At 39.1% G+C, this 13,345-nt stretch overlaps 1 protein-coding gene across 5 annotated transcripts in view; it reads left to right on the top strand.

Annotated features, from left to right (window-relative positions):
- pdxdc1 (pyridoxal-dependent decarboxylase domain containing 1) overlaps window positions 1-11,536 on the top strand; it is a 31,077-nt gene extending 19,541 nt beyond the window's left edge. For all 5 annotated transcript variants that reach the window (XM_037087955.1, XM_037087953.1, XM_037087954.1 and 2 more), the window contains 9 exons: window positions 1,042-1,112; window positions 2,296-2,401; window positions 2,538-2,712; window positions 3,744-3,862; window positions 3,964-4,085; window positions 4,769-4,861; window positions 5,193-5,289; window positions 5,778-5,876; window positions 6,934-11,536. In XM_037087955.1, the coding sequence (XP_036943850.1) occupies window positions 1,042-1,112; window positions 2,296-2,401; window positions 2,538-2,712; window positions 3,744-3,862; window positions 3,964-4,085; window positions 4,769-4,861; window positions 5,193-5,289; window positions 5,778-5,876; window positions 6,934-7,217 (1,166 nt within the window). In that variant the 3' untranslated portion in view covers window positions 7,218-11,536. The remainder of the gene's footprint in view (window positions 1-1,041; window positions 1,113-2,295; window positions 2,402-2,537; window positions 2,713-3,743; window positions 3,863-3,963; window positions 4,086-4,768; window positions 4,862-5,192; window positions 5,290-5,777; window positions 5,877-6,933) is intronic.
- The last annotated feature ends 1,809 nt before the right edge of the window (window positions 11,537-13,345 follow it).

The raw sequence follows: 13,345 nt of genomic DNA, 5'->3' as shown, positions 1-13,345 counted from the left end.
GGGCAAAATAAGAATGATGATTAGATATGAATTAAAACATGTAATAATCATGTTCAAAAGCTTGCAGAAACAGAAGCTTTTAGAGAGGTTTAAGAAGGGATTTCAAAGAGGCTTGGGACTTTGCGAGTTAAATCAGCTGAAATTTAACAGGGAGCCAGTAGAGGGACACATACACAGGGGTGATGTTATCATACCTCTTTGTCCTGGGAATGAGTTGAGGAGCAGTGTTTTGAATCCATTGCAAACGTGGGAGGGCGCCCTGGCAGTACCTAATTACAAATAATTGCAATAATCAAGCCGAGAATACATAAAAGGCATGTGCATTCTTCTCCTGCTCAGCCAATGATAAACATAACCTAATGGAAGAAATAACATTGAATAAAACTCTGCCTCTTCAAAGCAGAGATTGGCATCAAATACAGCACTGATGGAATAGATTGAGACAGGATTTAATGTTTTAATATTGAAGAGGTAGGAAGTGAGATTTATTAAGTTGCTATGATCTGTGTGTTTTAAAGTCACGGAAAGATGGATGTTGGCATAGAGACATTTTATATGGAAAATAGAAGGGGGCAGAGAAGGGAGCCATGAGGGACACCCCATTTTAATTTTGCCATTGAGGAAGAAGAGTTACCCAGAGACACAGTGACATTTCTGTTGTAGAGATATGAAGTGGTATGCAAAGAGCCAAGCCCATGAGCCCCTAAGGCTAGATTGAGACCAAATCCGGCATTGTAACAATTTGCCGCAGGGTTGTGTGGGAGTGTGTGTTTTGAACTTTAACTTCACCTACAGTGATCTTTGGCATCCACAGATGTGTTTTAAATGATGCGCAATGCTAAACTGAGTGATTACACATGATGCACATTACAATCCACAGTGGTTATAGTCATTATACTGCCAGTCTGAATGTCAGCTTGCGTGATTGGCCACTGCAACGTGACATTGGGCTGCTACCAGTTTTATTTTACATGTACTGTTTCTAAATATGTTGTTTATTCTTCCTCTAATATCCATTTTTCTTTCTCCTTTATCTGTTAGCATCCAGTGGGGGTTCAGTAGACGGTTACTGTGCAGGGGAGAAAGAGGTGCTGGATGCCTTCAACAGATGGGTGAGTAATTTCCTTCCTTCAAATACACTGTCCCTTGTATGTTTGTGCCTATGCTAGTTAAAATGCAATAATTGATATTATTATGATTAAAACCTCCTCCTTTTCACCTTTTGTAGCTCATTATTTTAGTTTCACATCTGCAAACTCAGATCTCAGAACTCAGATCAAAACTGTTTCGCTACCTGCTTTGCACCAAATATTAGACATTTAGAGACTAGCTGGAGAACATAGTGGAGCATTTAACAGCTCAAGCCAGAGTTCTTCACAAGAGTTGGTGGATACCCATTAAAAACACAGTGTGTTTCCCTAATAACAAAGTTATTTCACAAATCAATTAACTAATACATATATTCAGATATATAACAACTAATTTGCAACACCTGTATTTCAAATTCTGTGGGTTCAGTTCATTGAGTTGATGCTATTTATATGGACTATTACTGTTCAGTATATACAGTTATATTTAATTTTGTTGCAAACTCTAAAATATCAACAGGAGGAAATCTCTGCTGGTAATATACAGTATATCAAAATGATTTGTGGTTTGTTGTTTGAATCACAAAACCTCAGGCTGACTGGCTTTCAAATCTGTTAATCTGACTATGTTGCCAGAGGAAAACTGATGAACATTGTAGCTCCTATGGTGCTCAGGTGCTTATATATATACTGGATTTAGATATACAATTTGATACAAGTTGTCATTCTTCTCACACCTATAGATACAGTCTCAAAATCCAAATGTGACAATTTGGTAATTATTTTTTATATCAACGACACTATATTTAATGTTTTATGTTACCTCACAATTTTTATGTATTTATGCTTATTGTGAATTTGATGACAGTGACGTGTTTCAAACAAGTTGGGACTGAAAGTTGTGGAATGCTCCAAAAACACCTATTTGGAGTACTCCACAGATTTATTGGTTGCAGGTGATAGTATCATGAATGAGTATGAAAGGTTCATCCTCAAAAGGCTCAGTGGTGCAAAAGCAAAAATGGGGTGAGGTTCACCACTTTGTCAGACACATGATCGTTAAATGGACATTACTTGGCTCAGGAATAGTTTGCAGATGGTTGCATTCTGGTTATATTTGCGTTTTACTTTGTTGTAAGCGTTCCAAACACTCATTTTGTCTGACCACACAGTTGAGGCATTCATTACATTTTTTTCCTGGGTGTAGCTCGGTGAACAGCTGGTGCAGCTTGTTCCCACCAGTGGGGTAGATGTGGTGGAGCTTGAAGACGAGGGCACATGTGTTCGCTTCAGTCCCCTCCTGACTGCTGCAGGTAACATGAGCAAAGACACACGAAAACAACATTCTGCTGTTTTGTTTTATATATATGTATATGTGAAATACTGGCAGCAAGGCTGAAAACTTCACAAGGAAACAGTGATGACCATGACCTTCTCCCTCCTGCCCAGTTCTGGGGACCCAGCAGGGTGATGTTGAGGCCCTGGTGGAGAAGCTATCAGAGCTGGTGCCTGTGATGAGCTCCACGATGTGCCTCAGACAGGACTTCAGAGAGGAAACCCACCGACACTCACCCTCACTCATATACATGGAGGAGCCCAGTTGGCCTGGTCTAGGTGTTGTCCGGTAGGTATGAATAGGCTTATAACTGTGTTTTTAGAAAGGGGCTGTATTGATTGCTTTGAGCCCATTATTACTTGATATTTGGTTACATGTCCTTCAGTATTCTCAATACAGTATTCACAAAAGACTTGTTCACCCAGAAAATGAAACAGCATTTACTGACATCAGAGCCGGATATATGTGCAGTTTCAAAGAAAACACTTAAGAAATACTTTTTGGTCCACAATAATTGTGAATTAAATTTCTGTTTTGTTTTGTTTTTTTAATTATGAGCAAGTTAAGTTGAACAAGTTGCCTGCATATGGAAACTGGATTGAGCCACAGAAAGAGTGATATGTCACTGTCGCGTTTAAAAAGAGGCCAAGGTCAAACGTTGGAACATTTCTGTTGATGTCACATGGGAGAGGGAGAGTGCCAACAGAGGATGATCGGAACTCAGTCAACAGTCAGAGCAGACAGATACAGTTCAAAAGGGTGTTCGCAGGACCTGGAGAAAGGGACTGAGAGCAAGGCCAGGCAAAACAAGCCACACAGTCCTCATGACACCTCATGACACCTTTAACAAGTGCAAGTCTCAAACGAGTGCTGTCAGATTAGAGTTTGCCTGCTTGATATCGTCTGACAGAGCCATGTATACAGCGACAAAGTCAGTCAGCTGATTCAGTGTGAGAAGTGTTTTGCCTGTCTCGATCTCACATTAGTCATTATTTAAGGCGTTAGCAGCATAATTAGTATGTCAAAGCCTGTCACTGGTACAGCCTGTATAAGAACTTAGAACAGGCTTTGATTCTTCCATACTACACACAGCTCCCTCCACACACCAGACACAAAATGTCAAGAATTATGCCCTGCCCAGTTTTGATTAACACCATGAGAAGATTTTATGCTCTGGATGACAAAAATCCATCACTCTAACAGACATATGAAACCAGAGGTGCTTTCCTTTCTAAAATGTTGGAAAGTGCCTTGAAAGGATTTGCTTGGTGCTCAGTGGGACTGGAACGTGTGACAGCGAGGGATGTTTTGATGTTCAGGTACGAGCCTCAGGCTGAAGGAATGGATGAGAGCAGGAGGAAGCAGGAGTTGGAGAAAATCAACACTGAGCTGCTGAAGAAACTCCAGGACCTTGATACTGACATCACCTTCTCCACTGGTCAGTAGCTCTTCACATCTGAGAGGACCGTGACAAATGCAGCGCACAGTATTTATCTTACTACACTGTTCCGTTGTTTCCATCTCGTCCTCTCTCCCCAGGCCCAGAGTTTGGGACAGAAGAGGACTGTATCTTTGTTGGCATGGTGACCGAGGACGTTGATGTTTCAGAGCTGGTGGATACAATAGCTGCCCTCGGGAGGGACATCGAGGAGAGCGGAAGGGTAACTGCTATAATCATTTAATAGGACACTGGAAGGCTGTTAGATAGTAAAGGGTTTTCAAAGATGAAAGGAACAGGTTACATTCAGTCAGCAGCTTCTCATCCAGCTCTAACAGAGTGGTTGCTATATTACTTTGTGGGTCAGTGTGCAGTTGGTTATAGAAGAAAAGAAATAAGAAAAAAAAAATGGTTAAAAATATTTTGTTGATCTGAAACTTTGCATTTTGTTTCTTTGTGCTCATGCATGATATCAGTGTAGAATATTTGAATCACAAGTTGAATTTAGTGGTTGTGCATCCAACAGTAGACCTAAGAGTTTTTAAACACCGTCTAAAGAGGCACAGCATCGTAAAATTGTTTACCCTGACCCTCATTGCAATATTTAAACCTAAACACTGACCAGTTAGCACAGGTTTATTGAATAATAGCTCCACAAATGAGGCTTGACTAACGGTGATGGTAATAAACACAATGCACTTCCCAAAACGTATGATTTAAACTATAATTTCGAAGTAATCACACTAAAACATTACAGCACCTGGCCGACCAGATAACATCCACAGGACTCAAACATCCCAACTTCGCAGCTGTGTCTATTTCTGATAAAGGATTCATCTAATGAATACATGTGGCCTGATGTTCACATATTACATTTCTAAATCATAGTGATTCTGTTTCGTGTAGCTTTTGGAAAACATGACGGAGGTGGTGAGGAAAGGCATCCTGGAGGCCGAGATTCAGCTGCAAAAGGCCAACGAGGAAAAACTCATGGAAGAGGTGTGTGTGTGTGTGTGTGTGTGTGTGCGTGTGTGTGTGTGTGTGTGTGTTTGCACATGTCTGATCTTCACTCTTTGAAATATTTTAGGATCAGTGTGTAAATTAGTATTCAGGATTAAAGGTGTTTTGGGGATGGATTTCTAATTAATTAATGAATGAAGTTGTGGATAGAGAATGGTGAATGGTGATTGGATGGCCAACCTGTCTGTTTGCTGTCTTGCTTTGCTTCATTAATCATGAGTGTGGTGTTGGGTTTGCATGAAGGTCTCCGTGTGAATTTATGAATCCCCACAAGCAAATGTTTGACTTCCTTTGTATCTGTTTGTTATAGGGAGTGATCAGACAGCTTCCTCTTGTCGGCTCTGTGTTAAACTGGTTCTCTCCAGTTCAGAGCTCCGTAAAGGGCAGGACCTTCAACCTGGCTGCAGGTACTGTGTGTAGAGCTGTCACAGTTGAAGGAGTTTCCCCTGCTGTGGCTCAACAGCCTGCAGTGCAGCATTAGCAACTCTGTGTTTTTGCGCATTATTTTGTAAGCGGCATTAAATTAAGTGTGAAATGTGAGTGTAACTTGAGTATTTGAGTGTACAAACCCAGTCCAAGAGGGTAGTAACAGAACCTGTCCTAAATTTGACAGGTGTTCTTGCTTTTTTTTTTTTTTTTTTTAACTTACCATATACAGGTAATGTCAGCCTAAGCACTGTGTGTCACACACTTGTTTACCTTTGTTTTACATCTTCCATCCTCAGCTACCTAAAACTATGAATAAATGTTTGACACCTGGAAAGTAACAAATAAACATTGTGTTGCACTCAAAGCATCGCCATGTAAATAATCCCAACACAGGTCCATATTAGACTGATTAGCTCACATAAGATGTACATATCAAAGTATGTTAATGGTTGTGGTGTGTCTATAGGTTCCCTGGATTCCACAGAGGTGACATACTCCACCAAGGCCCAGACGGGCAGGCCGTCCCTGCAAGACACTCCTTCCTCGTCGTCAAAGAAACTGCCAGGTAGAATTGTCACTATCACGGACTACTGCCAATTCTCACATAAACACTAATAAAAGCAACAATAAAGCACATATATTTGGATCATCCTTTGAGTAGGTTCAGTTGAACCTGTCAAGATGTAGTGGAAGGTAAATGTGATTTCCCATCTTCTCAAATGCAGCATAGAGATAAATCGCCACTTAATCTGTTAACCATTAACTTGAATAGTTAAGCTAGCGTTCACAGTTTGCTCCTTAGGGACAGGTATCGTAACGGATATTATTGATACTGGCACTGCTTACTGTTAAGAGGTACTCTTGATACTACTCTCCATTATTTGGTTAAAAAAAATGAACACACAACATAAGGGTTGTTGTCATGTCCAAAGAGTAGGAATACAAACTGCACATCAACTCAATTTATAGAGTTAATGAAATGGGGAAAAAACCTCCCCAAACTTGCTAAGTTTCAATAAGAAAGCAAGCTAACTGTCACTTAGAGGACAAGAAGTTCTCACTGTTATGGAAAAGACCTATTTGTACAGTTTGTACTGGTGCAATGTAGCTTATAAGCAATGACGGCCTCCGCCAGCTTGGACTCTGGCTCTCCATTCCCTCTAAATGATTTTTTTCCACATTGCCTCAAGTCTGCACAATGAAGGCAGTTTGCTATTCAAATTTGCATGTCACAGTTCTCCAAAGTGCATGAAAAATGAGCACAGATTTACTTTACCCCTGTCTGTGAATATATTCATTGTGACAGTTCAGTTGGAATTATTGATTTTGCACCTTATACACCTTAAAATTCTCAAAGTGTAGCAATTGCTTCAGCAGTTCCTGGAAGAAGGTAAATAGGGAAGTCTTTTTAAAAGCAGGCACAGCGGTCCTATTTTTTCTCTCTATTTCTGTCTTCAAGAATGTTTTTTTGTTTCCCCTCCTCATGTTACCTAGTGTTTGTATTGTCTCCCTGCAGTCTATGACCTCTTTTTCTTTTTGTTGACAATTAACTATTGACACTCATAACATTCCAGTTGATTCTGGGAGATGACATCCCTTCTGTCTTTTATGTTCTTCTTAAGGTCAGAGGTTGTTCCGGCGCTCAGTGGCAGGCTCCGACTCCTTTAGTGAAACTAGTTCCATCGGACAAGCTGAGGAGATAACCAGGGATGGGAGTACCACTCCAAGCCGTAGCATCCACCCACCCATCTCTCAACCTGCACCTGAGGACTTGCACTCTGCCAGTAACGTCTTCCCAGAGAAAATCTCAGAGTCTTCTGAGCCGATGCAAAGGCAGGAGGAGGCTGAGGTGGCCTCAGAGGAGAGGCAGCCTGAAGGCCAAGAGATGGAGCAGAGCGGGAGATAGAAGGACACGTTGTGCATGTGTCCACCAGCCGTCCTCTAAATGGTACCAGCCTAACTAACAGATGTTATCATGTTGTAAATCTAACTCTTCCAGTTTTGAAGGGAAAACCAATGGAGCTATGTTGGTTCTTTGTCTCTGTCCATCTGTTTCAGGATACAGGGATTTCAAAGTTAATGTAAAAGAAATCCACCCTTGGATACTATTCTTCTGTGATAGGTTCAGTGTCCTCTTCTTATTTAGCGATAACATGTCCTGATATGATACTTATCCCAATAACCCCAGCCCAGTTGCCATGATAGACTGTTGGATATTTACATTTATACCCCAGATTTGTTCATGTTTGTACTTATCATACATACCAATACATGTCTTATAACGTTGACATTATATGCTTACGACCTAACTTTCCCATCGGAAGGTGGTGGGGACGTTGGTGGAGATAAAGCTAGGTGACCACAGCCGGTAACCAGAGTTCGAGACGGTGTATCAACATTTACAAGTGTGAAACCACTAGATACTTAAAAGGAGGCCTGTTTTAGGCAACAAAAGCATCTCTTGGTGTGTTTTTGGAGACCAAACCAAGTATTTTATGCCAAAGCATGATCTTTTCCTAACCCTACCCAAGTGGTTTTTGTGCCTAATCCCTAACCAGGGCAAAAGCACAGTGTTGTCACAAAGTAAGGTAGAAATGATCTTAAAGAAATGTATAGTTCCAACATGTCTCTGATTCGCAGAAACATACATTTCCATCATTTATTCTGGTGACTGGGTTGATTTTTCCACAGTTCAGATCTCAGTATGCCTTTTAACCACTCCAATAATGGACACTTAAGAGTTGCTTCCTCTCAAAAATGTATCGGCATACATACAACTTTGTATGTATAAATGTTTGTATGTACGTATGTATGTATGATCTTTGCAATCAAGAGGGGATTTTTCTTGAAAGGTAGGATGGAGAAGAGTTGACATACAACCCAGCTGAATGTTGCTTTTTACAGCTGGTGACCTTCAGCTGTCCTTTTGCATTAGAGGGCAGAAGGGCAGCTGTATTTCACACATAATTCCTTCAGCTTTAAAGAGAAATTTGATTGGTTCAAAGCCAGAATCTCCTTTTAATACTCCATTCACTTTGGAACTCAACTGGAAATAAAGCAGCTCAATATTAAAGCCATGAGTGTGGCTGCAATTAAAAAGCCTAGATTTCTCACTGTAAATAGTCACAGATGATATATGTCTACTGTAACCCACCCAATTACTAACTACAATTATTTATAATGAAATGAGTCTGTATAGAGGGAGTAGAGTATTATAATCTATTTAATTAAAAAAAAAAAAAAACTACTGATAATAGTCACCTGCTTACGAGCTTCAAACACTCCTTTCATGTTTGCACTGCCCTACAATCGCTGCTAGAGAAAGGAAGTCTTCATAAAGAATGATGTCTGAAGATTTTGAGAAAAAAGTCCAAATGTTATGAATATATATTAGTGATTTTCTTTTTTTTATTCATAGTTTTACATGAAGAACTAATTTGAGATCAAGTTGTAATTCTATGAGGAACTAGAATGGCAGTTGTAGAGCGTAACCTCTGCCATGGCCTTTATCAGATCTCAACTTGACAGTTCTGTAAACACACTTTATGGTTTAAAACAACCATAAGCCATTACTGCTACCATAATTAAAGCTCACCAGATCTCAGATCAGAATCAAATAGGTCTCATTCATAGATACCAGCTGCAGAAATACATCTGACTTTTTTCATCCAGATTCATTCACTGTCCCCGCAGAAATTATTGAACATGTTGAAGAACACCCCATCTCACAATGTTAAGAAAGAAAGACAGTGAGAATGAATTTCTGGATCCGTCTCTTGATCTGGATCTGCACCAAAAGTTAATGGGGTCTATTTTGGGCCGAGACAGATCCTCAGTCCCAAATTTGTCGAAATTTGTTTGGTTAACCAATCCACCAACAAACGGACACAGGTAAAAATGTATGTATAAGTCACCATAGGTTCCATTCAGACGGCGTCCAGCTCAGTGCATGGGTAGTCTCAGACATGTAATTGGTTTCGTTTCAGCGTAATGAGGTGCTTCATGGTGAAACCTTGAAACCTCTACATTCCTTATTTTGGCACATAAGCTGATGCAAAAAAAAGACTTTTTTCTTAATGTTGAGACAATTTTTTCAAAATTTCAAAACTTGATTCTTAATTGAAGTTCTTTTACAACAGTAAGCCTAGTACTCATTGTACAATGTAAACTCCTGCCACAGCTTTGGGAATCAAAGTTCCCTTCATAACTGTGCATGTAGCTGGGGCCAGAGTAATAGTGAGTTTTCATTTCTTTGTTCATTTCTTTTTATTTTGATAGATAATAAAACCTGAGCGAAAAGTGGCCTGCTGTCACAGAGGAGTTTTGCTTCACAGGATTTAATTAGATGAGGAGTATTTCTTTTCACTCAAACATCCTGCCAGGCATGGTCAAAGTACTTCCTGTCCTTGATCACCCTTTAAACATTAATAGTGCCATATTATCCAGTCATTTGGGAGTTGGGATTCTTTCTCCTCATTTGTTCTTTTGTTTGTCTTTTTTGGGGGACATGAGTTGATTCTACAAGGCTTGAAAATCCATCCACTCACTACTTGCATGCTAACGTTTTTGCTATTATCACTTTGACGTCTTTTGGTATCAGTAATCACCGTTAGCAAGACTGATAATTATGAGCATGTTGTGTACACTTCATTTACATTTCTTTAAAGGATTTCTTTGTTTAGAAGTTCACAAAGTTCTAACCGTGTATCTACCACATAATGTCACAGACATTGGTAGGGTAGATCCTAAAGACACTGTGTAGTTTTGGTCATTCCAGATGAAAGTCAGTTGATCTTTAGAGTATTGTGACAAAATCTGTGGTCATCCATCCAAACTGTAAGACATGTCCACTAACAACTTATCTAGAACTATGGAGACCAAAGACTGTCTGCTTCAAGATTCTGACAGGAAAATTTTACCACAACCTACATCTACAAACCAACCAAGCAGACTACAACATAAAAAATGACACCCCAATGTTAGCCCCAGGCTAAAAAAGCTGTCAAAAGCAAAGGGTTGCATATTCTGATTCTAGTCTGTTCCATACTCACACCTTTTAGCCCTTATATGTTAAGTCAGTTCTCAGGGGATAACCCCACAAACTCAGGGCCATCAAGCTCAGCTGAAGTCAGGCTGAGCCCACTTAGAAATGTGCCAGGATTATCCCAGTGTGAGCACTGTCTCAGTCAGTGGCTAACAGCTCTCTTAGAGGGTTCTAAGGATGGTTTTAGTCCTAGTTGAAGTGTGGGGTGAAAAGCCCTACACTGACACAATGCTGGTACATTACAAAGTGGGTTTACCCCGACTAAAGCCTAGGGCTTGCTGGCCCTGCTCTGGAGCAGTAGAGTCTCAGTCACGTTCAGTATGAATCGTATGGTCCTGAGCTGAAGTTAACCCTGGGTTAACAATCTGTGTGTGAAAAGGGGCTAATTATCCAAGGGTCAGCTGTTAGCCCAGGGCTAGTTGGAAGTGTCAGAACTGGTAAGAAAATGAGAAAGACAGAAAATGAAAGTGTGTCTTGATTGCACACTGATTTTGAAACTGTGTGAACAACTGTTGTCTGACATTTAGAATTTTGATACAACTTAACATAATAGAAGGATTGTCATTGTTCTGTATGCCTTGTGAAACTGAATGGGAGTGAATGAGCCTTGCTAGGTTTGGCAGAATGGTTTAGACTTTGCTCCACTTAAGGTGCCTGAATGTAAAAACAAAAAAAAAAAAAAAGAAAGTCCAGAACACAAATTTTGCTGGAGTTTTCTTTGAGTAGTTTGAACGAGGTACTGATTATACATTTACTGTAGTGAGTTGTGAAATGTGGATTAAATACATTGCTTTGATGAGGAATTAACACAGGAAGAATGACGATTATAATCTATTACAGCTTTATTGCACTTGTTCTGTAGATAATTTCTTTACTACTGTTCTTTATTTAAGTTCTTATATGGTGTAAATGAAGCAGAATCTTTTTAATGATTATTTCTGTTATGTGATTATATTGTAAAGCTAAATCAATAACTTTATAACCTTTAATCAAGAACTTTGATTTGATAAAATGAATTGTCCTGGACCATCCTGCCTCTGTCACTGTCTGAATTATTGATTGTTTTTAATAAGCAGAATCTTTTCTCTTGAATGTTTTGTGCCATTAGTTTACAGTACAGAAACACTGACATGTTGTGTTAATCCTGTCACTCAACAGATTAAATTCCAAGTTTTCTAGTCGTCATGTCAGGCTGTGACTTTCTGTGGATCACTTTTAATTCTAACAGTATCTCGATCTCATTCTAATTGTAATCTGTATTGCTGGAAGTTCATCAATCTGTTCTTCTGACATGTTTGTGGTTGAGCTATCCGATATACATTCTTAAATACATCTGTCTGCACACAGACGTCTGACAGAGCAATAAATGAAAGACAACGAGAAAAAAAACAAAACAGTGCCAGGCATTGATAACTCAAAGTCATTTACAAACAAATTGAAAATCATAGTAGAGAAAGTGTTGTGTGTATTAATGCATTTGAGGACCTTGAACAGAATTTTCCAAGTGAAAGTAAAAGGGTCATATGACAGTACATCTAGCTAGAAACCGACCCAAATGAGTAACGTGTAAAAGATTTAGTTGCTTTAAAACTAAAAGACAAGCAGTTTGAGACAGAAGTTTTGGCATGAAACTGACACTGTATGGAAACTGAATTCATGTATGTGAGCTACCTTATTCTTAAGTAAATACGACCACAAAATGAGATAAAACAGCTGTCATTCTGATAGAAATGTAATTACTAAAAGTTAGTCTTGGTAAGCAGAGGTCCAGACTTGAGTCAGATGACTTGGACTTGAGGCTTAATTGAGTTTTGAATCTCAGAACTTTGGACTCAAAAAAATCAGAATAGATTTGTGAAGTGACTTTTATTCTTCCAATTCATTCGGATCTGATCCTCTTGATTCAGAATGACTTGAAATAAACTGTTAGTTTTCCTGACAACAAATATACTTTTGACCAATTTAACAGCAGCCAGTCGGGTTGGACAAGCAGGAGAGAAAGTTGTGTTTGTCAGTGCAATGTGCAAAGCATAATCAAGACACACACACACACACACCAAGACACAAGTGATCGCCTTTAAATTATTTGAATGTTTATTCAAGGGTAAATTAGTAAATTTAGTTTAACTGGTATTCAGTTTGTTGAAGGGTGCATAATAACATGCTTGGGGACTCGAAACACAAGGTTGAAGAATTGATTTGAAAATTACTTGAGACTTGCAAAACATTGATTTGTCCTAATGTCAGTGGCTTAAATGATAAATGAATTTTTGTTAAAAATATACATTGTTGGATACAGTAACTGGAACACAGGTAGTTTTGTGTGTCCGTGTGCGTGCGTGTGTGTGTGTTTACACTGTAAGGTGTTCTTGTTATTGTCCACATCCTGTATGCACAGGAAAGAGCTCCTGGATTGCATTATATAGAACATTATATAAACATGATCATATAACTAATAACAACTAAGGATAATTAAAAGTGTCACTTTACATATGCCTGATCCAAAAGCAGAGTTGTCTTGCTGTGTCCTCTTCAATCTGAGGTCTAAACCTGGAGGCGATGCTTTTTCTGAATAGGTTTTCCTCTGGTTGAACTGGTTATCTAATGTTTGGAATGCTTTAACTGCCTGAAGGCACATTCAGAACAACAAAATATTGTGAGATGATTCATTCATTCATGTTGTGTTTAAAAAGAAGTGTTCCCATTCATTTCGCCGACACGACTGTTCCACATGAGCTTTAAAGGAAAAGGAGCTCATCATATATGTGTTCGATAGAGGAGATTAAACATAGTACACTTCTATACAGTTGATTCATTCAGGTTTTCTTCAGTTGAATGTGTATGACTTATTGCAAAGTTGTGATACACATCTTGTGCCCAACAGTGGCTGAGATGCATTTATGGATAAAATGAAAAGGGAAGTGAATGACTTGAGATTGGTGTGTTTAAAGACCAAACATATTTAACATAAATACATTTAAATGTTTTAA

This window comes from Acanthopagrus latus, chromosome 23 (assembly GCF_904848185.1).
Source record: "Acanthopagrus latus isolate v.2019 chromosome 23, fAcaLat1.1, whole genome shotgun sequence".
Classification (NCBI taxonomy): Eukaryota; Metazoa; Chordata; class Actinopteri; order Spariformes; family Sparidae; genus Acanthopagrus; species Acanthopagrus latus.
The sequence above is the reverse complement of the archived record's forward strand: the minus strand, read 5'-3'. Positions and strand labels throughout refer to the sequence as shown.